The 22,752-nt window shown below is 35.4% G+C and overlaps 2 protein-coding genes across 2 annotated transcripts; both read right to left on the bottom strand.

Annotated features, from left to right (window-relative positions):
* Positions 1 to 1,778: 1,778 nt before the first annotated feature.
* LOC131939697 (neprilysin-1-like) lies at positions 1,779 to 9,661 on the bottom strand. Its single transcript, XM_059298158.1, has 12 exons — positions 9,656 to 9,661; positions 8,490 to 8,588; positions 7,935 to 8,012; positions 6,847 to 6,950; positions 6,004 to 6,062; positions 5,828 to 5,879; positions 5,303 to 5,370; positions 5,010 to 5,146; positions 4,113 to 4,178; positions 3,820 to 3,918; positions 2,547 to 2,623; positions 1,779 to 1,878 (listed from the first exon to the last, which is right to left on the bottom strand). Exons 1-12 carry the CDS (start codon positions 9,659 to 9,661, stop codon positions 1,779 to 1,781), a joined length of 945 nt encoding a protein of 314 aa, XP_059154141.1.
* Positions 9,662 to 11,612: 1,951 nt separating this feature from the next.
* On the bottom strand, positions 11,613 to 22,434 carry LOC131939696 (membrane metallo-endopeptidase-like 1). The gene is made up of 10 exons (XM_059298157.1): positions 21,890 to 22,434; positions 19,889 to 20,142; positions 17,795 to 17,827; positions 16,393 to 16,554; positions 16,092 to 16,175; positions 15,141 to 15,346; positions 14,399 to 14,581; positions 13,667 to 13,753; positions 11,891 to 12,036; positions 11,613 to 11,616 (listed from the first exon to the last, which is right to left on the bottom strand). The coding sequence occupies exons 1-10, from the start codon at positions 22,432 to 22,434 to the stop codon at positions 11,613 to 11,615; spliced, it is 1,704 nt and encodes a 567-aa protein (XP_059154140.1).
* Positions 22,435 to 22,752: the final 318 nt, after the last annotated feature.

Here is a 22,752-nt window from a genome sequence, read left to right as displayed (position 1 = left end):
ATTTTAGTTTTTATTCAGTTTTAAATCCCATATCCTGTTGTAGATTCTTCTTTTACTTCATACCCCATATCTTGCTTTATATTCTACTTGGTATTCCTACCATATCATATATAAAAGGCTTATAAAGATTTAGATTCTACCTGTAATTCATAAGCCATAAGCTGCTTTAGATTTTACTTGGAATTCATCTCATATAATCTCATATCATAAGTACTGCTTCGGGTTCTACCTGTAATTCATATGCCATTTTCTGCTTTAGATTTTACCTGTAATTTATATGCCATTTTCTGCTTTAGATTTTACCTGTAATTCATATGCCATTTTCAGCGTTAGCTTTTACCTGTAATTCATATTCCATTTTCTGCTTTAGATTTTACCTGTAATTCATATGCCATATTCTGCTTCAGATTCTACTTGAAATGCATCTCATATCATATTGTACTGCTTTAGGTTATATTTGGAATTCAAATCATATAATCTACTTTAAATTTTACTTGGAATTCGAAATCATATATTCTGCTTGAGATTCTACACGAAATTCATATCCCATAATAATATTCTGCTTCAGATTTTATTTATAATGTTGTTCAATGACAATATCATGAATGCTTGTCTTTACTAACCGCTTGTAGCTTAGGCCGAGTGGCCAGTTACTTTTCTTCTGATTATTGCCCAAACGTTTTTAATTAATTAATAGCACCATGAATTTTTGTCAATGTAAATTGGTATTGTAAAGTTAAAAATGATGATTTTTTTTGTTAAATATGTATAAATATTTTTTTTTGGTTTATAGTTACGTTTTAACAATGTTGATTCTGTTCATGGGTGTCTTCTGATACAATATAAATAAACAAGTGAAAAATTAAATCTAAAAAGAATTCGCTTATTGAAGTTGCCAAAATAAAATGTTCTGTGTGCTTCAAGGTGATATTTTATTTGTTAAAAAACATTTCAATTCACACAAACTTTAAAGAAATCAAGTGGTTTAATTAACTTGACACCAAGCACGTCATTTGTCCCGTCCAATATGCAGTGTCATGTCAAAATTAAAGAGCCACACGTTGCTTTATATAAAAATAAATCTTTCTATAAGCATTACATCATCTAGAAAAGCTGTTTTTATTGATAAAATTCATGTTTATAAATGCACGTAAAGAAAAAACAATTTCTCAAATTGGTAAAATATTACAGCAAAAAGTAATGTTTTTTTTTTAATTTTTAAACAAGGACATTTTCGTTTAGATTATAGTTGATATTTATAGCATTATAAATACATAAATAATTTGTAAAATAGATGAATTTAAATTCAACATTATTCATAAAACAAAAATCATAGCCAATTTCCGACTCTATAAGGAATGAATATATATTTACAATAGGGTAAAACTCAATGCCCTAAAATATATCTTTGGTATTTGATTTGGTTTCTAGACATTTTGGCAATTTGTTTGAAGGCATTTTTTTTTCAAAAATATATCGCTCACAAAGTTAAGCACAGACACATAGTATCTTTGGTATACATAGAATTGCTATATCATCAGCACACACACACACCATCATCTATGTTTTATGGTTTTATATATATATATATATATATATATATATATATATATATATATATATATATATATATATATATATATATATATATATATATATATATATATATCTTCATACAATCTTTAGAGTACTATTAGGACACAAATTAAAAGATGCGCTTAGTTTCGATGTGGTGCAACAACACTAGATGACCTGTAGATGACAACGCCAGATGTCAGCTACCAGATGACACACTTCTCTCGTCTGTTCATGTATGATCCGACAGGGCAGTTAAATTCACGAGAAAAATCCAGAGAATTTTGATTAGACCCAATAACCCTGTGTGATTAAAGAAATAGAGAAATTTTTAACGATATTTTTCTGACGGGTTTATAGGTTCGTGCCCACTTGTCTAGCTCAATTAATAGCTACAACTCTTTTCATAGGAACGTATGTGTACCTGCTAATGTAAAAAGTGTGTGTATCTGATCATGTAATGAGTTTGTGTACCTGTACTGATACACACCTCTGCCAATGTGTAAAGTGTGTACCTGCCAATGTGTAAAGTGTACCTGCCAATGTGTAAAGTGTGTACCTGCCAATGTGTAAAGTGTGTACCTGCCAATGTGTAAAGTGTACCTGCCAATGTGTAAAGTGTACCTGCCAATGTGTAAAGTGTGTACCTGCCAATGTGTAAAGTGTGTACCTGCCAATGTGTAAAGTGTGTACCTGCCAATGTGTAAAGTGTGTACCTGCCAATGTGTAAAGTGTGTACCTGCCATTGTGTAAAGTGTGTACCTGCCAATGTGTAAAGTGTGTACCTGCCAATGTGTAAAGTATGTACCTGCCAATGTGTAAAGTGTGTACCTGCTCATGTGTAAAGTGTGTACCTGCCAATCTGTAAAGTGTGTACCTGCCAATGTGTAAAGTGTTTACCTGCCAATCTGTAAAGTGTGTACCTGCCAATCTGTAAAGTGTGTACCTGCCAATGTGTAAAGTGCACCTACCTGTACTGGCCAGGACTGTGGACCTCTGCTGTCGCCATGTAGTTTAAATAGGCGGGGTTGTTGTTAGAGCACCAGATCTGTTGGTGAAAGTCATCTCATTAGTGAAAATCATCTCATTAGTGAAAGTCATCTTTTTAGTGAAAGTCATCTCATTAGTGAAAGTCATCTCATTAGTGACAGTCATCTCGTTAGTGAAAGTCATCTTTACTACACATTGAGCGATATTAGTGACAAAGCAAACAATTAAGCAAATAGCTAAAAATCCCACACATTTAAAATAACATAGGCTAGCAATGCCTATTAGAAAAACCAAATTATATAGGCCTACATTATTAGTCAACACAACACCAAATTAAATGCATACGCTGAATAAGAAACTTAAATGATTTCGTTAAAAACCCGGCTGTTCAATGGTAGTTATGTTGTTTTTTAGCGCAATTTCCGTACAGGAATTGCGATTATTAACTCGTCATTTCTGGATGGATGTGTGTCCGGATGGATGTGTGTCCGGATGGATGTGTGTCCGCAGCCTTAAGTCGTATCTCCTCCTCAACGAAGCAATATCGAGGACTAGTTCCAAAGCAAATATGTTAAGCAAGTTCCGAGGATGATTGTGGTCCAAAAAAATTCCCGGAATTCCTTCCTGGATTTCCCGGAAAAGCCAAAAAACCTCGAAAAAATGCAGTGTTTGGCCCATATCTCGGCAACCAGACCACTTAGCGACTTGAAACATTTACCAATCGATTCCTGCCATAATTTAGAACAGTATTGCCGAAGAAAGTTTTCAAAAATATCTTTTCGTTCGGTCACAAAAAATTAATTAAGGAAATTGCGCTTAAATTGTCACTAGACTTTTTATTAACTTGTTATAAAGTAATTTCTATTAGTTTAGGCCGAGAAAATCGTAAACATTTTATAGCGTTCGACTTGATAAGTAGATCTAAATCAAATTTGAATAAATTGTTCATTTCTTTATATTCTAAAATTAGAAGATTACGCCATTAGTTTTGTGTTCTTGTCACAACCAAAAACACTTTTCCGGTTGGATCTTTCTACATTCGGATATGCCTTTATTTTAATTTTATTTTTCTTTAATTAAAATTTAGTTTTTACATGCAAAACATCCATCATATTATTTTCAACTAAAGTCCTTATCTTTAAGTTCCCCATATATCGCTGAACATGCTGATCACATCGCTTTAAAAATGTTGCTGACAGAGAGAGAGAAGTGCGCACACGGACTTTTATATATTAGGATACAGACACATTTTACCTGAGCAAACGAAACAAAGAATAACTGGTTTCCCGTGAAGTTAAGTCCTGGTAATGTTGGCTCTTCTTTGCCTTGTTCCTTTATCCAGTTCCTGTAGGCCTGTTTATATATATATATATATATATATATATATATATATATATATATATATATATATATATATATATATCTGTATGATTGAGAATGTGTGGTTATTTGATTTAATGCTCAATAGAATTGTTCTGAAGTAAGGAAGTAAATAGATGACCTACAAAGCCATATACCAATATACAGAAGCAAACAATTCCACCTACCCTAAACGATTCCTTGAGGCCCCCGTTATCAGCGATGTTCTCCCCTTGTGACATGCCTCCCACCAGCTGTGGACAAGTTTAGTCGTTTAGTAGTGGTGAGTTAATTAGGTATATTTATTGGTGGTGGGTTAATTAGGTACATTTATTGGTGGTGATGATGGGTTAAATAGGTACATTTATTGGTGGTGTTGATGAGTTAAATAGGTACATTTATTGGTGATCATGGGTTAATCAGGTACATTTATTGGTGGTGTTGATGAGTTAAATAGGTACATTTATTAGTGATGATGGGTTAATCAGGTACATTTATTGGTGGTGGGTTAATTAGGTATATTTATTGGCGGTGGGTTAAGTAGGTTCATTTATTGGTGAGTTAATTAGGTACATTTATTGGTGGTGGGTTAATTAGGTACATTTATTGGTGGTGGGTTAATTAGGTACATTTATTGGTGGTGTTGATGGGTTAATCAGGTACATTTATTGGTGGATGTAATACGCTAATTGTGTTACTAATTACTTGTTTTATTTTGTAGACCATTTTTGTTGGAAAATTTTTACAATTTTCCTATAATAATGTTAAATAAATAATCTACAGTCAACTTCATTAAAGTTATCAATTTTACAAATATGTAGATTGAAACCGCTACATATTTTTTCAAAAGTAGCCCAGTTTTAACAGTTTTTTTTTTAATCTCTACCAAGAGAAAAAAACCTCACATAGCCCCATTTCCCATCACCCTTAATGCTATGTAAAATACACTTAGCCAGTTTGGCTACAACAATGCCTTTCTGTTTATTTTCATTTTCTATCCTACCGTGAAAACCACGGATAAAACTTTGCAGATTTGAAAAGAACGTTAAAGAAGATATGAGCAGAGAAGTCAATGTTCAACTCACATGGACTGGGCCACTGGGTCCCATGACTGTGTAGTTGGAGTACTGCTCGATGATGCACTTTTTTTGTTGGTTGAAGTTCTCTATGGAGGTCTGGCTCCACCACTGGGCGAGCTGACCAAATTTGTTGCGTTGTCGACCTGCGGGGTGGGGGATGAGGGGGGGGGGGAGGGTCCAGGTACATTTACATGTTAGGTTAAAGGTACGCAAATTTGTTTGGTTCTATGCTGATGCCGGATACCTAATTAACAGCACCATTTAATTATACAGAATTTACCATGTCATGTACACCTTACCTTGGTCATCAAAACCATGAGTTAATTCATGTCCAATAATTGATCCTATTGATCCATAATTTAGGTATCTGTAACGTATATATATATATATATATATATATATATATATATATATATATATATATATATATATATATATATATATATCACATTCTATTTGTAAACGTCTACAGAGCGAATTATTGCTATATTTGCTATATTTAGAGGACTAGACGCTAAAACGTCGAAAATAACAACACCTGTTTTAGCAACTGTTGCACCTAAAATTCTGATGACAATAAGAATCGAGACAATAAATACGACAGTTGCGCAGACTTTTTTTTTATAAATAATATTTAATTAGAGTATTCTTTTTAAAATACAGCAACATTTAATCAGTATACTTCTTAAAAAAACACATTTATCGGGTATTTAAAAAAACATAACAATATTAGATACGGGTATTTTTATAATATAGTAAATTAAACTCTGATGTTGTTATTGTTCTTTTATCTGATAACAACATTGCATTGTAGAGACACTTACTTGGGGTACGTCTTTTTAAATACTGGCGGTCTTAGTATCCCTCCCAAAAGAGCTAGTGAAGAGAAATCAATATTGAGACACTAGTGTAGTTTTAACAGATCCTAATGAGAGACTTAAATAGGTAATATGTGGTATGTATAGAAAACATGAATGTAAGAAACCAATTTCAGCCTTACTGATGGAATTAGCAAAGGTGTCGTAATACGCGTTTACATCGCTGGCTGTGACTGGTGGCCTGAGAACAGTAACATTATGTTGTTGGGTATAGTGTGAACTGTAACATTATGCTGTTGGGTATAATGCGAACAGTAACATTATGCTGGTGGGTATAATGAGAACAGTAACATAAGGTTGTTGGGTACAATGCGAACAGTAATTTTATGTAGTTGTGTATAATGCGAACAGTAACATTAGGTTGTTGGGTATAATGCGAACGGTAACATTAAGTTGTTGGGAAAAATGCAAACAGTACCATTTTGTTGTTGGGTATAATGCGAACAGTAACAATATGTTTTTGGGTATAATGCATAGAGTAACATTATGTTGTTCGGTAAATGAGAACAGCAACATTATTTTGTTGAGTATAATGAGAACAATAACATTATGTTGTTGGATATAATGAGAATAATAACATTATGTTGTTGGGTTTAATGCGAGCAGTAACATTCTGCTGTTATTCTTTTGTTGAATATAATGCGAACAATAACATTCTTTTTTTAGATATAATGCGAACAACAATATTATTTTGTTGTATATAATGCGGAAAATAAAATTAAGTTGTTAAAAAAAATGCGAACAATAACATTATGTTGTTGGATGTAATGAGATCAATAACATTAAGTTATTGAATATAATGTGTATAAATCATAATAACTTTCTGTTGTTGGGTATAATGATAATTTTATATTTGGCAATCTGTGTTTTATTTGAGTAACATTATCTTTTAAACTAGAACTAGTTAATGTTGAAATGAAAAAATTAATGCTAGTTAAATTGTTGAAAAAAAAAAAAAAGTTTACATAGACTCTTGAACCGGTTGCCGTAGCAACTGCCATGCCCGTAATGTGTAGATTTTCAAGCTGTTTGCGATGTTCTCAAAGTACAGATCGGGACTGTATGTGTACTGAAATAGAAGAACGAAAAAAGAGACCTTAAGTTTTAAAACAAAATTAGTTTTAAAATCTTTAAAATAACTCGTTTTAAAATATTCTAAAAATAAGAAAGTTAAATTTTATGTAGATATAAGCAAAGGAAATCTTATAAATTATCACAATGCAAGTGCGCCAACATTCTGTAGAAGTATTTCTGATATTTCTTACATTTGACATTTTGTGATTAAAAATATAATTTTTTACTTGTATTGTTTTAATTTTTTTTTATGATTTCGATTTAATAAATAAATAGAAGTAAATCTATTCTGAAATTTCAAAATGTGTTCTTTCCAAGCCAACAGTTCTTGACTTGACGACAACACTCATGGCTAAAAATAAATTTGCTAGGCAACATGTTGACTTGTGGCTTTAAAAATAACTCTGCTACAGAGGTCCAATCATCAAATAATGTATCCCCCACTTAACAGAGTGTCTTGTTTAAACTTGAGTGAATATATTTGTCATAAACTCCAGCTCACTTGGCTGATCAAGCTATCACAATCTAATCTTTCATGTTAGGATTGATTTGACTCATCTCAATTTTTATTGTAATAGGGCTGGTAAGTAGGTCACCAACCAGTTCTACGGCTCAATAAAACCTGCATGAGCCATAGAACTGGTTGGTGACCTACTTACCAGCCCTATTACAATCGTATTAGATCGGAAATAATGGAAAATGAACTTAAATGGAAATATTTATGAGGGTCAGAACTATGCCTCATTATCTGACCACAAACCCACAGACTAATTCAGATAATATGTTTTAAGGAACTTGAAATATCAATTTCTATAACTGTAAGAACAACCTGTATTGTTTTATAATTCTCGTATCTGTACAATGGGTTATTTTTAAATTTTGATTTTGCAATCATTTAAAAAAAATAATTAGATTAGAATAGAATGAATTACAACACATTAGGATAAAACTTAACACAAAACATAGGTGTGTGACCTACATTGACGTAGAGCTCATCGATGAAGGTGAGGTTGTTTAAAATGTCAGGTTGACCAATGATTGTCTTGATCAAATTATTCTGGGGTAGAGAAACAAACAAATTCATGTCAATCTGATAACTTCTATTACAAGTATATATGTATATATATATATATATATATATATATATATATATATATATATATATATATATATATATATATATATATATATATATATATATATATATATATATATATATATATATATACATATATATATATATATATATATACATATATATATATATATATATATATATATATATATATATATATATATATATTGTGTATGTGTCTGTGTTTATTGGTGTGTCTACCAAAACTATAACAAAGTACTTGTCAAGCAACAATGACGACCATTTTTCATAAATATCATTTGTACATATGTCATAAAAATTGTTATCATTTATTTAAAAAACTATATATAATGAAATTGCTGTTTTACACGTGTTGAATTACTTTGATAAAACACTGTCTTGAGTATACTAAAACACTACACAAATAAGCTAATTAACCTTTTCCTTGGCAGCTTGCTTTGTGACGTCATCCATCCACGTGACTTCGTCCACCAATTGGTTAAACGAGGCTTGAAGACTTTTAATTAATTCCTCGGCCTTAAAAAATACAAACATTGTTTTAACGGGAACAGGGCATTTCCCCCCTGTCAATTACCCCCCGGATATTTCCCCCCCGACATTACCCCCCCCCAGAGTAATTACCCCCCTGTCAATTACCCCCCTGTCAATTACCCCCCCCGCCCAGTAGGACATTACCCCCCCCCCCCCCGGACAGGGTTAGAGTTAGGGCTAGGGTTAGGGTTAGAGTTAGGGTTAGGGTTAGGGCTAGGGTTAGGGTTGAGTTAGGGTTAGGGTTAGGGTTAGGGTTAGGGCTAGGGCTAGGGCTAGGGTTAGGGTTAGGGTTAGGGTTAGGGTTAGGGTTAGGGTTAGGGTTAGGGTTAGGGTTAGGGTTAGGGTTAGGGTTAGGGCTAGGGTTAGAGCTAGGGTTAGGGTTAGAGCTAGTTTTAGGGTTAGGGTTGTGTCTAGCTTTGGTTTTGGTTTTGTGTGAAGTTTTAGGCTAAGGTGGATGCTTAGGTTTTGGTCTTTTTCTTAAGGTTTGGATTAAAATAGTATATAGGGATACAATTCTAGTTAGAGTTAGGATTTTAACTTGAGAGGGGGGGGGGGGGTAATTGACAGGGGGGGTAATTGACAGGGGGGTAATTGCTCCGGGGGGGGGGAAATACGGGGGGGGGGAAATGTCCGGGGGGGGAAAATATCCAGGGGGGTAATGTCCTGTAGCCGTTTTAACTTAGGAGAATGTTATCTTTGCAATTAAATAAAGAACCTTCCGAAAAAGATCATTTACACATGTATTTTCAAAAAGTAATATTCCAATGTTGGCTTTCGATCAATATTTCTGAAATCAAAATTTAAACAAGCTTACATAACATCCGTTTTTATTTATGTATTATTATTCGTGTTTGGGAATGACCTACTTACATTGTTCTAGGCGCCTGGTTAATCTATTTCTGTTGCTATTTGCCTGTGATTGACCTACTTCTATTGATCCATGCCTGCGATTGACCGACTTACATTGCTCTAGGATCATGATTGACCTACTTCCTTTATTCCGTGCCCGTTATTGACCTACTTCTCTCGATCCATGTATGTGATTGACTTACTTCCATTACTCCATATCTGTGGTTGACCTACTTTAACGCATATAATTGACATACTTACATTGCTCTAGTCTCATGATTGACCTACTTTCATTGCTCCATACCTGGGATTGACCTACTTACATTCTCCCGTGTATCCTTGTCAAAATGATCTCTCAAGAACAAGTTCCCCACAGCCTTGCCCAGATATCCGTTAACGTTGGCGATACACATCCTGTAGTTGGCCATCTTGGTTCCCACACCAAACAGTGTCTGAAACACATCATTAGGTCAGTCACCGACCTTTTTACCCAGGGGAGGTCGTGGGTTTCAGTTTGTATTTAATTGACTTATATCGAGTTTCATTTATATCATTTATATATATAAATATATAAATATATAAATAAATATATATATATATATATATATATATATATATATATATATATATATATATATATATATATATATATATATATATATTGACATACATTTTAAGAAATAAATCAATGAACATTTTTGACTCAGAGACGTTCTACTGATTTGAACCTGGATTCGAACTCGAGATTTTCGGTTTAGCAGTCTAAAGCTCTATCGCTAAGCCATGCCGTTCCCCAATAAAACATCAACAAGGTAATTAAAAAGTCTAGTGACAATTTTAGCGCAATTTCCTTATGTTATCTAAAAATAGCTCTGTCAATCAAGAGCAGGGTTAGTAAAACCATTGGTTAGTTATTAAAACGTTTTTTATTAATTTTTTTCAGTATTTTACATGTTTTATTTACAATAGAGTTACATGACTAAAAACCATTGCGCGCCTACTGAACGTGATGGCGCAGCCATGGAACGCGATGGCGCAGCTATTGAACGTGATGACGCGTGTGGTGTGGTTGGAAAAAATGCCTACTAATTCGGTCCAAATTTTAATTAATTCAAAAAAAATGTTGTGACCAAACGAAAGGATATTTTTGAAAACTTTCTTCGGCAATATTGTTCTAAATTATGGCAGGAATCGATTGGTACATGTTTCAAGTCGCTTAGTGGTCTGGTTGCCGAGATATGGGCCAAAAACTGCATTTTTTAAAAAGGTTTTTTGGCTTTTCCGGGAAATCCATTAAAGAAACCCGTAATTTTTATGGCCTATGGTCATTCTCGTAACTTGCTTAACATAATTGCTTTTGGAACTAGTCATCGATATTGCTTCGTTGAGGAGGAGATACGACTTAAAGCCCGGACACACATTCATCCATACATTCATACATTCATCCATCCATTCATCCATCCATTCCCAGAAATGACGAGTTAATAAACGCAATTCTCCAGAATGGAAATTGCGCTAACAAAAAACAATGGATGCCATAACCTCGAACAGAGGGTACCGAAATAAATTTCTCGCCACTTTTGCTCAGACCATAGGATCGCTCACAATTGAAGAAAGTATAGGAAACATAAAAACACAGCACGCTGTACAAATATCTGGTTAACGCTCTGTTTTGTCAAGGCACATTTCTTTGTGCTTGCGAATCTACAACTCCAACAGGAGAACTTAAATATATAATTAAAGCCATGAAAAATGGGATCCTATAGTAAGCTACTTATGGAACAGTGTGATCAAATAGTAGAGCATTTGACTGCCAGAGGTCTCGAGTTCGGATCTCGGACTAGTGACTGTTTGACGTCCATGAGTCCACCAAGTTCTCCTGGGTACCAGGCTATGGGACAGATTAATGGGGAAAAAGTATCAAATGTATCAAAATAATAGGACAATTATATCAACCTTGAACAAGGCATGTCATGTTTTAACACCAATCACACGTGAGAAGGAAACGGACCTTTTGGAAGTCCAGAAGTACTGTCAGGAACTGGTCTCCTAAAGCAGGTGCTACCAACTTGGTCATTCTCAGCATCAAGTAGTTAGACAACGTCCTGGTGATATAAACATTTGAGACGTGTTGTATTTATTCTATAACATTCACAGATTTTAACTAAAATTGTGGGGATGGGTCAAAATTAAAATAAAATTAAATTTAATCAAGGGAGGACTATTTCTTTTGTTATGCAATCATTTCAAAAGAGTGTAGTATTTTATCTCTTAAAATTATTTTCATCACTTTTTAAACTGAAGAAGTTAGTGCAAAATTAAAGTCCCCCCCCCCCCACTCAAACAAACGAAAAAAAAAGCAAGGCCACTTTTCTCTCGAGTGGTACCCATGTGAGGTAATATGCAGATGTCGATGACGTAACTGACAGGTAACAAACCTTCTTGACGTCTGGTTCATCAACACAACCAGCTTGTCCAGATATTTGATGGCCCGGATGTTGACCTCTTCGTCTGCTCCTACATCCGTGATGCCAATACATGGGTCACTCAGCGTCTTCTGGAAGTATCTTGTCCAGTTTAGGATCTGAACAAATATTTTGATTGGTCAACAAAATTAGGTCTCGTCCAGTTGAGGATCTAGACAAATATTTTAGTTGGTCAACAAAATTAGGTCTCGTCCAGTTGAGGATCTAGACAAATATTTTGATTGGTCAACAAAATTAGGTCTCGTCCAGTTGAGGATCTGGGCAAATATTTTAATTGGTCAACAAAATTAGGTCACGTCCAGTTGAGGATCTAGACATATATTTGTCAACAAAATTAGGTCTCGTCCAGTTGAGGATCTAGACAAATATTTGTCAACAAAATTAGGTCACGTCCAGTTGAGGATATGGACAAATATTTTAATTGGTCAACAAAATTAGGTCTCGTCCAGTTGAGGATCTAGACAAATATTTTGATTGGTCAACAAAATTAGGTCTCGTCCAGTTGAGGATCTGGGCAAATATTTTAATTGGTCAACAAAATTAGGTCACGTCCAGTTGAGGATATGGACAAATATTTTAATTGGTCAACAAAATTAGGTCTCGTCCAGTTGAGGATCTCGACCAATATTTTAGTTATTCAGCAACATTGAAGATCTAGAGTCCTAGACAAAGGTATGCCTTGCTGACATGAAGATCTATACAAATTCATTTGGTCAGCAAAGTGAAATGTCATGCCATGCAGTCATACACCAATGAGATTGAACAACGTTTAACGCTGAATGTTGCAATTGTCCACGTGCAGTACTATTTTTGTTTGCATCAGGTAGGATGCTTCTTTGGTAACATTGGTACAGTCATAATTTACATCAACTTCATTTTTTTAAAAATGTGTGTATCGTAAATTTTAGAATCAATAACATAACTTACGCAAGAATACAATACAAACATGTCAATTAATTAGGATAGTGTAATGCTTAGGATAAAAGTAAAATGCAAACATCCTAGCTGTTTAATTGATGCAGTTCGATGATTGATGTGTATACGAAATATGTACATTGACACTTATGATACGGTTACTTTGTACATGAGGAGATGAAATATGTACATTGACGCTTATGACAGGGTTACTTTGTACAGGAGATGAAATGTGTACATGACACTTATGATACAGTTACTTTGTACATGAGGAGATGAAATGTGTACATGAACACTTATGATACGGTTACTTTGTACAGGAGATGAAATGTGTACATGAACACTTATGATACGGTTACTTTGTACATGAGGAGATGAAATGTGTACATGAACACTTATGATACGGTTACTTTGTACAGGAGGAGATGAAATGTGTACATGAACACTTATGATACGGTTACTTTGTACATGAGGAGATGAAATGTGTACATGAACACTTATGATACAGTTACTTTGTACAGATGGAGATGAAATGTGAACATGAACACTTAGGATACGATTACTTTGTACAGGAGGAGATGAAATGTGTACATGAACACTTATGATACAGTTACTTTGTACAGATGGAGATGAAATGTGAACATGAACACTTATGATACGATTACGTTGTACAGGAGGAGATGAAATGTGTACATGAACACTTATGATACGGTTACTCTCTACAGGAAGAGATAAAATGTGTACATGAACACTTATGATACGATTACTTTGTACAGGAGGATATGAAATGTGTACATGGACACCTGCACGTACCTGGCCATATTTCTCCTGAAGTTTTCCCAGGGTTGTCGGGTTGATCAGGTTGTAGGCGTCACGTCTCTCTAGGGCTGTCATTGAGATCTGTTGGAGAGGGGGATGGGGAGAGATGGGGAGATGGGGAGATAGGGGGGAGATGGGGAGAGATGGGGAGATAGGGGGGAGATGGGGAGAGATGGGGCACAAAGGGAGACAGATGGGGGAGAGAATTGGAGACAGATGGAGAGAGATGGAGAAAGATGGGGGAGATGGGGACAGATGGGGAGAGATGGGGACAGATAAGGGAAGACCGATACGTCTGAATCAAATTTGTGAATCATACTCCAACAAATCATTCGATGAGTATATATATATATATATATATATATATATATATATATATATATATATATATATATATATATATATATATATATATATATATATATATATATATATATATATATATATATAATGTTTTAAGCTTTTCTAATCCTAAGCACACATTTAAAATGGTTCCAACAACTCTCTAGTTCTATGACTGTCACATTTAAAATGGTTCCAAGAACTCTCTAGTTCTATGACTAGTTCTATGACTGCCACATTTAAAATGGTTCCAACAACTCTCTAGTTCTATGACTGCCATATTTAAAATGGTTCTAACAACTCTCTAGTTCTATGACTGCCACATATAAAATGGCTCCAACAACTCTCTAGTTCTATGACTGCCACACAAAAAAACCTCCCTACGTTTGCCAGCTGGACCTCAAATGTGACGACATCAGCGATGTCTGCTCGGGCCGTGCTGTCGTCTGCCAACCCCATCAGTCTGCTGAAGCCGTAGAACATGTTCTCTAGAGCAACAAGGGGGGCGCTGGTCCGTCCCAGCAGGTAGTACTCTCTAGAGGGCAGGGACAGGCTAGGCTGGTCGATCTTAGAACAGTGAGAACATTGGGTGAGTACATTGCGACGTGCAATAGTATGTAATATCAGTGATATGGTGTTTTAATTAGTTATAACATTCAATTTTTAAGGACCAATTTTTAAACACTATTCTTATATTTATTATCTAGTGGTTAGCCACGAACGTAACACAAGTTAATATTACAATTATAATCTGAAAAGATTTTAAAATATTACAATTATAATCTGAAAAGATTTTAAAATATTACAATTATAATCTGACGAGATTTTAAAATATTACAATTATAATCTGGCAAGATTTTAAAATCTTACAATGATCATCTGACGGGATTTTAAAATCTTACAATGATCATCTGACGGGATTTTAAAATCTTACAATGATCATCTGACGGGATATAAAAATCTTACAATGATCATCTGACGGGATTTTAAAATCTTACAATGATCATCTGACGGGATTTTAAAATCTTACAATGATCATCTGACGAGATTTAAAAATCTTACAATGATCATCTGACGAGATTTAAAAATCTTACAATGATCATCTGACGAGATTTAAAAATCTTACAATGATCATCTGACGGGATATGTTGAGCGGACCATTGCTGGCGTAGGCTGCCACAACCAGGAAGCTGCTGTACAGGTTCACATTATACAGGGCCTCATCAAAGTCAAAGGTCGTCTCACTCCAGGTGGCGTTGGTCAAAGGTGACCCTCCCATTAGGCTGGACATTAGGGCTAGCAGAGGTTTGACACCCCGGGCGGTGATTACATCTGGGAATATGGGATATGGGGATAAATATGGTTAATGGGATATAGGGGTACATCTGGGTAATGGGATATGGGGGTACATCTGGGTAATGGGATATGGGGATATATATGGTTAATGGGATATAGGGGTACATCTGGGTAATGGGATATGGGGATAAATATGGTTAATGGGATATAGGGGTACATCTGGGTAATGGGATATGGGGATGTATATGGTAAAAAGCGTGTGTTGATAATATGGTAGATGGTATGTGGTAACAAGTGGTGTGTCTGTAGGACAAGAGAGCACCGAGCCAAGACAAACGTGTATGACAAGGCCGATGTCAAAAGTGAGATATCGTTGTGTTTTTGAAAGAGTTGTTGTAAACAAATATTTTTGGTTAATTGAATTGTTCGGATGGTAAAGCTTACGGCTGCTAGCCCGAAAGTCTCGGTTTCGGATCCAGTGTTCGAGTACGTACGACGTTCCTGAGTCTACCCGGCTTTAATGAGTACCTGACTCACGTTAGGGTAACAAAGGCGGCTGGAATAGTGCTGACCACACTATCCCTTATATGCGGAGGTCATTGAAACAGAAAAACTCTACTTCATCAGCCCCATAGACGGGATAATGGGAGACATTGTTGGACCATAAGACGTTACTGTTTATGTTTGGAGTACAAAGAGTTTAACGTCAGCCGTTGTTCAATGTTACAGAACAAGTATCTGTCTTCATACATGAAGCATGTAAATCCTAATGTTACAGTACCTGTCTTCATACATGAAGCATAGAAATCTTTGGCCTTTTTCATGCTACTGGTGTCCGTTGGTCTGTAAGGCTCTTCAAGCAAATCTGATACATGAGAAATAATAAGTTCAGTGCTTTATAGATACAAGTAAAGAAGACTAGTTGGGAAATTTTAACCAATGAAATCATATTTTAGAAATTTTTGTTTATTTTATATTTCTTTTCTTTTTTGTTTGTCTGTGATTTTCTATCGACATGATGTAAAAAAAATCATTTATAAAATGTAAGAAATTTTGTTAAAACAGTCCAGATGTGAGCTTACTTTTGATGATAATCTCCACCTCCGACACGAGGCGGTCGAGGGTTGTTGAGCTGAACTTGTCGTCAGGAAGGACGTTGGTCTTGAGCCAGCGACCACAGGCGAACTGGTAGAAGTCGTCACACGGTGCCACGGTGTAATCGATGGCCTGATTGATTCGGGCAGCTGATCGATGAGGGAGGAATCACGTGGTTATTGTATGTCACGTGGTTATTGTGTCACGTGATTATGATCACGGCAAAGCAAATTTTAAATTAAAAACAAACGTTCCTATTGGTTGAAAAAAAATAACAAAAAACTAAACTATCATCCACGCTTCTTTTATATTCCCTAAATATTCGTTTTATCCGTGCTTCTTAATTTTTTTCCATTTTTTGTATATTATAATCAACGTCAACTTAGCGGTCGGTGTGGTCGAGTCGGTAAAGCTCATGGTTGCTAAACCGAAAGTCTCGAGTTCAAATCCTCGGGCAGATGAGGCTCGTTTACTGGGAACAGCCACTATTCTGGGAGAGACAACTCCAAAATCAAACAACTGCTGCAAATCCAAAAAGAACAGCAGGCTGAAATCGGAGTCAATGGCCTCAATGGCGCATAACCAGTTGACACGTATACTTAATTACAACACCGACATTTAGAATGAAGAAGCAGAACATCAAATTAGTTTATCCTTTGACAGTTCTTTTTATCTGTTAATTTTTACAATCTACAATTTTTACAATTAATCTACGGCAACATAAATGTCACGTGTTCCATATCTTAAGCAATGTTATCTATTACATCTTCATAATCTGTGACTGTTCTAGAGCAACTGCGGCAGCTTCATTTTTAGCCACTTTTTAAACCCATAAACTCTGTTTCTGCTTGTTTCTTGAACTTATATCTTCTCAAACAGTCAGTAGTTTTAAGCCATTTTTTGTTCAATCTTGGCATTTTATGTATAGAAAGAATCGATGCTTCATACAGCAACAGTTATTATTGTGTTCTAATTAATCCAACGATACAATACGATATTTCACTACATTAGGAGTAGAACGATGAAATACGATGAAATATTTGTATGGTTAAATAGACACAAACCGATAATGTGTTTATGATTACATATTACAGACACAGTTTCGCTTCATGGTGAACAGCAGAGCGTGACTGCTTTGTATTCTTATGACAGTATATAAAAGATTGCATTGTCTCCCTTAAATTATCCCCCTTATTAAGTTAGTTTGATAAAAAAAACAGCTAACTTTTGGTAAGATTATAAATTTGATAATATTTTACATTGAATCCTCGTTAGAATAGTATACATTCGTTGCTTTAACAAAAAACCTGCCCAAGTTAGCCTAATATTTAAGCTGTTGAATCTAAAAACTTAAAAATGATCAAAAGATTTTCTAAACCTATCTCTTACCTGCCTCCACGCAGTCCGTCGACAAACAAATATCTGTGAAATACAGGCAAATCATCAGTTGGTGTTTTTATTTGTTTGATACAGTTATCAGATACCAAACGTTAGGTGACGCTTAGGTTCTGTGACAAAATGTTTTAGTTTAAAGGGTTCAAATAAGGGCTAAATGGGTCAGTACTCATATGTTTATAAACAGCTGGTTTTAGGTCACCGAGGAGTAACAGGGAATCACTGACAGGTAGTTACTTCATGACAGGTAATCACAGACAGGTAACCACATTGCGATAGATAATCACAAGACTACAGATAGCCTTGTGTGACACTATGTGCTTTAAATACATTACGTTTCTCTCAATAGGGCTTGTAAGTAGGTCACGGGACAGCCTGTGCTAGCGGTAGGCGTACTGTTACTTAAAAATGTATAATTGTTGCATTTTAGGTACTTTGGTATTATTGAATCTTGAAGCGAGGCCTAAAAACAAATAGCTATTATTTAAGTTCGAAAATGTAGATTTTTCCCTGGCTAACAAGATTTCGAATTTTAATCGAAAGAGACTTACAAGCCCTATTTCCTGCTGTATCATGCTCTAATTAATAGGGCCATAGGAACTGTGACCCACTGCTTTGGATAGGTTGTGTCCCTTGATTTTATATTACACAAGCATAACATAACTCAAAAGGATTTGAAAAAAAAGACATATTTGATACTGCAAAACAATTTTATAAAAAAAAACTTGAGTTTTTTTAACTAAAGTTTTATTCCGAAGTTTTTAGTATTATAAAAACGTCAAAAGAAAAATATAATAAACTAGACTACCCGTCACCCGTTGGATAACTGTGGGTTTCGGGGGTTATCCCTCAAAAAACATCACGTCTGTCACTCAGAGGCGTAGCGACCCTTTTCTGCGCCCGGGGACAAACTTTTCGATTTGAACTCCCCCCCCCCCCGCCCCCTCCCCGGCAAGATTTTGATATGCACCTCCCTCAAACTTTCGATGTGCACCACCACCACCCCCATCTCATGATTTCGATTTGCACCCCCCTCAACCTTTCAATTTATTTTTCCAACCCATTTTGGCGCCCCCTAAGGTCGGCGCCAGGGGACATGTCCCCCCCCCCCCCCGCCCACCCTCCTCGCTACGCTACTGCAGTGTCACTTATCGTCACAAAGAAACAGACCCCACATTCAAAAATATGTTTTTTATCTTTTAAAAACACCGAAAACAACGATTTCGGACTATCCCTTCATATACTGACGTCACAGGTGACCTACTCAACTCTACTTCACCTGCCCACTGTCCCGCCAAGTCTCAGACAACATGTTTTTATCGTTTAAATAAACGATTCCAGCCGAGCATGTCTCTGACCACACTATCCCTTCATATGCTTAGAACAAACAAACAGGTGAACTCTACTTCACCTGCCCTGTGCCCCGCGAGGTCCTGATAGTCAACCTTATCATTCATATGTAGGCCTTAGGAAAAATAATTGAAAACATTGTTGTAACAAGAAAATATATTTTTACCATTACTACAGTCATTGTTCTAAACTTTTATATACAATGTGGTTAATCTACCCATGAATATATCAATAAATTAATTAACGGCTTTAAATTAGTTTGTAATTAACAGTGTGTTTAAGAAGGAACAATATTTACCACTCAAAATACCATTTCACACCTCTACACATAATGAAGATTCTCCCCAATAACAAATCAGAAAAACAAACAAACAAAAAAATGAGTTATCAAACATCACTATTCAGTCAAAGTTAAGCCATTGTTCTAAAACTTTAAAACAAATGTGGTTAATCTACCTAAGAATAAATCAATAAATTAATTAATGTCTTTAAAAAAATGTGTGATTAACAGTCTGTCTGCAATCAACAATTATTCTCTACCTACATACTATTTTACAGCCCCCCATATTGAGCAGTTTCCCTACAGTACGAAATCAGACAAACAAATGAATATTCAAACATGTAAACAAAGTTTAGTTTTAGTAGTATTAGATGTATTATTTATCTTCCATTATATTTGCTAGGCTTTTATACAATTTTTTTTCTGAGATGTGAAATAAGTGGCTTAAAATTGAAAACCTTGTTTAGTGATAGGTGCTTCAGCATTTTGCTGGGGTGCCGTTGGATTTTGGGTGCTAGTACTTGGGGTTGTCATATCCATAACGCCATTGGCACATCCGGCTTGAGCCATGAAACTTCCGTACTTGTACTGAGACGTCTTCATAACAATCAGCGTCACGACAACAGCAACCAACGCTGCTAGGGACAACAGCAACAGGAAGAGGAGAATTTTTTCACACAGGGTTTGTAGACAGCATCGTTCTCTAGTGAAGCTGTAAGAATAGGGGCATGGTTACATGGTTATATGGTTACATGGTTATATGGTTATATGGTTATATGGGTACATGGTTTTATGGTTATATGGGTACATGGTTATATGGTTACATGGTTATATGGTTATATGGGTACATGGTTATATGGTTACATGGTTACATGGTTACATGGTTACATGGTTATATGGTTACATGGTTATATGGTTATATGGTTATATGGGTACATGGTTTTATGGTTATATGGGTACATGGTTATATGGTTACATGGTTATATGGTTACATTGTTACATGGTTACATGGTTACATGGTTATATGGTTATATGGTTACTTAGTTATATGGTTACATGGGTACATGGTTACATGGTTACATGGTTATATGGTTATATGGTTACATGGGTATATGGTTAAATGGTTATATGGTTACTTAGTTATATGGTTACATGGGTACATGGTTACATGGTTACATGGTTATATGGTTACATGGTTATATGGTTACATGGTTATATGGTTATTTGGGTACATGGTTATATGGTTACATGGTTATATGGTTACATTGTTACATGGTTATATGGTTATATGGTTATATGGGTACATGGTTTTATGGTTATATGGGTACATGGTTATATGGTTACATGGTTATATGGTTACATTGTTACATGGTTACATGGTTACATGGTTATATGGTTATATGGTTACTTAGTTATATGGTTACATGGGTACATGGTTACATGGTTACATGGTTATATGGTTATATGGTTACATGGGTATATGGTTAAATGGTTATATGGTTACTTAGTTATATGGTTACATGGGTACATGGTTACATGGTTACATGGTTATATGGTTACATGGTTATATGGTTACATGGTTATATGGTTATTTGGGTACATAGGTATATGGTTAAATGGTTAAATGGTTATATGGTTATATGGGTACATGGGTATATGGTTAAATGGTTATATGGTTATTTGGTTATATGGGTACATGGGTATATGGTTACATGGTTACATGGTTACATGGTAACATGGTTATATGGTTACATGGGTATATGGTTACATGGTTACTTGGTTACATGGTTACTTGGTTACATGGTTACATGGTTACATGGTTATATAGTTACATGGTTATATAGTTACATGGTTATATTGTTACATAGGTATAAGGTTACATGGGTATATGGTTACATTGTTCCATAGGTTTATGGTTACATGGTTACATAACTATATAGTTACTTGGTTACATGGGTACATAGTTTCATGGTTACATGGTGCATGATACCATGATTAAATGGTAATGTGGTGACATGGTTACAACAATATTTAAAAATAGTTTTGTAATTTCGTTTTTAAGATGACAAGGGCATGTAGCAGGTGCCCCAACTACCCCTGGAGTTAAGGGACTATTGATCGATTGCTTGATTTTAAACTCAGACATTTACTCATATTTGTTTTCGTTTAAGAAGTTTCTTAAATATTCTATGAGATTTGTTTTTTCTTGTTCATTATCAAAACAAATCTTGTAAATGATCTTAATCACTTAGCATTGCTGAGCATTTCCAAAAATACCACATTGAAACAGATTACCAACCTTAACATCATTGAATTTCAATTCAAATTTGTAAACAAATATGTTTTAAGAAACAACACAGCGCGCATTCGTATGTGAAGATATTCGAATGCGATGTTTATAAAGCTATTCATTAGAAATAATTAACTTTTAACACCTTTTTTCCTAATTAATTATTTACCTTATTTGGTTAAACATGTCGGATTCTATGACGTCACCGGAAAAGTTTCTCCTACTCCTCCTGCCCTCCGTGTGGTAGACGGGGAAGTTTGTTTTGTCGAGCATGTATTTCATGTACTCATCTTTTGTGCTCGTGTTTTCTCCAACAGATGGCGGGTGGGGGAAGTTGGCCGTCTCGTACATGAACTTTTTGTACCGGTACGTCGGTTCTAGACTTCTGGCACTGGCCAACTTCTGAGGGTCCAAGGTGTGGTCATTGGCCAAGGTGTGGTCATTGGCCAAGGTGTGGTCACTGGCCAATATTTCGGAGTATACTTTTCGGTCATCGTCCAACGAGTCTACGTCCGATTTGGCCGCGTTGTTCAACTTATAAGCATCGACAAAAACGTCATCGTTAATCATCTGGGGATTGTCGTGGTGGTTCCTCTCAGAAGGTGGGTCTGGTAGAATCGTCAAGTATTCCTGGTCCATCGTCAGACCCAGGTCAGAAGGAAAATTTGTGGTCTCTTGTACGTCCGTATCTTCAGGGTCACTCTCTATCTCCATGGTTGGTTGTCCAGAGAATTAGTTTAGATGAGATGATGTATAAATAGCTGTAGGCGTTAGTGGCACTGTAGATTAAACACGCTAGCGTTTAGAGAGTATATTTCACTTATCATTAAACCTACTGCTTGTTATTAAAGGTTGCAGTAAAATGTTTTTGAACACGGTTATCACGTGGTTTGTCGAACTAGAATACTTTGTTGCTGTACTGGCTCAGGTTCTGGTCTGAGAGAGGGTGTGAATACAAGGCATGTATTGAGATTTTTACAACAGAATACAAGACAGCTATTGAAATGTTTATAACCGTATACAAGAGAGCGA

Source organism: Physella acuta, unplaced genomic scaffold, assembly GCF_028476545.2.
Source record: "Physella acuta isolate Inbredline_101_S28 unplaced genomic scaffold, ASM2847654v3 ptg000290l, whole genome shotgun sequence".
Classification (NCBI taxonomy): domain Eukaryota; kingdom Metazoa; phylum Mollusca; class Gastropoda; family Physidae; genus Physella; species Physella acuta.
This window is presented reverse-complemented; position numbering and strand designations above follow the sequence as displayed.

Excerpts from the sequence above, each read along its gene's own strand:
- LOC131939696 (XM_059298157.1), bottom strand. The coding sequence starts at position 22,434 with ATGGAGATAGAGAGTGACCCTGAAGATACGGACGTACAAGAGACCACA. Across the intron at positions 20,143-21,889 it reads GACATGTTTAACCAAATAAG|CTTCACTAGAGAACGATGCT; the intron begins GTAAATAATTAA and ends CTATTCTTACAG. Across the intron at positions 16,176-16,392 it reads GGTGGAGATTATCATCAAAA|ATTTGCTTGAAGAGCCTTAC; the intron begins GTAAGCTCACAT and ends CTCATGTATCAG.
- LOC131939697 (XM_059298158.1), bottom strand. Across the intron at positions 5,880-6,003 it reads CACCTTTGCTAATTCCATCA|CTCTTTTGGGAGGGATACTA; the intron begins GTAAGGCTGAAA and ends TCTCTTCACTAG. Across the intron at positions 3,919-4,112 it reads GCCTCAAGGAATCGTTTAGG|GCCTACAGGAACTGGATAAA; the intron begins GTAGGTGGAATT and ends ATATATAAACAG.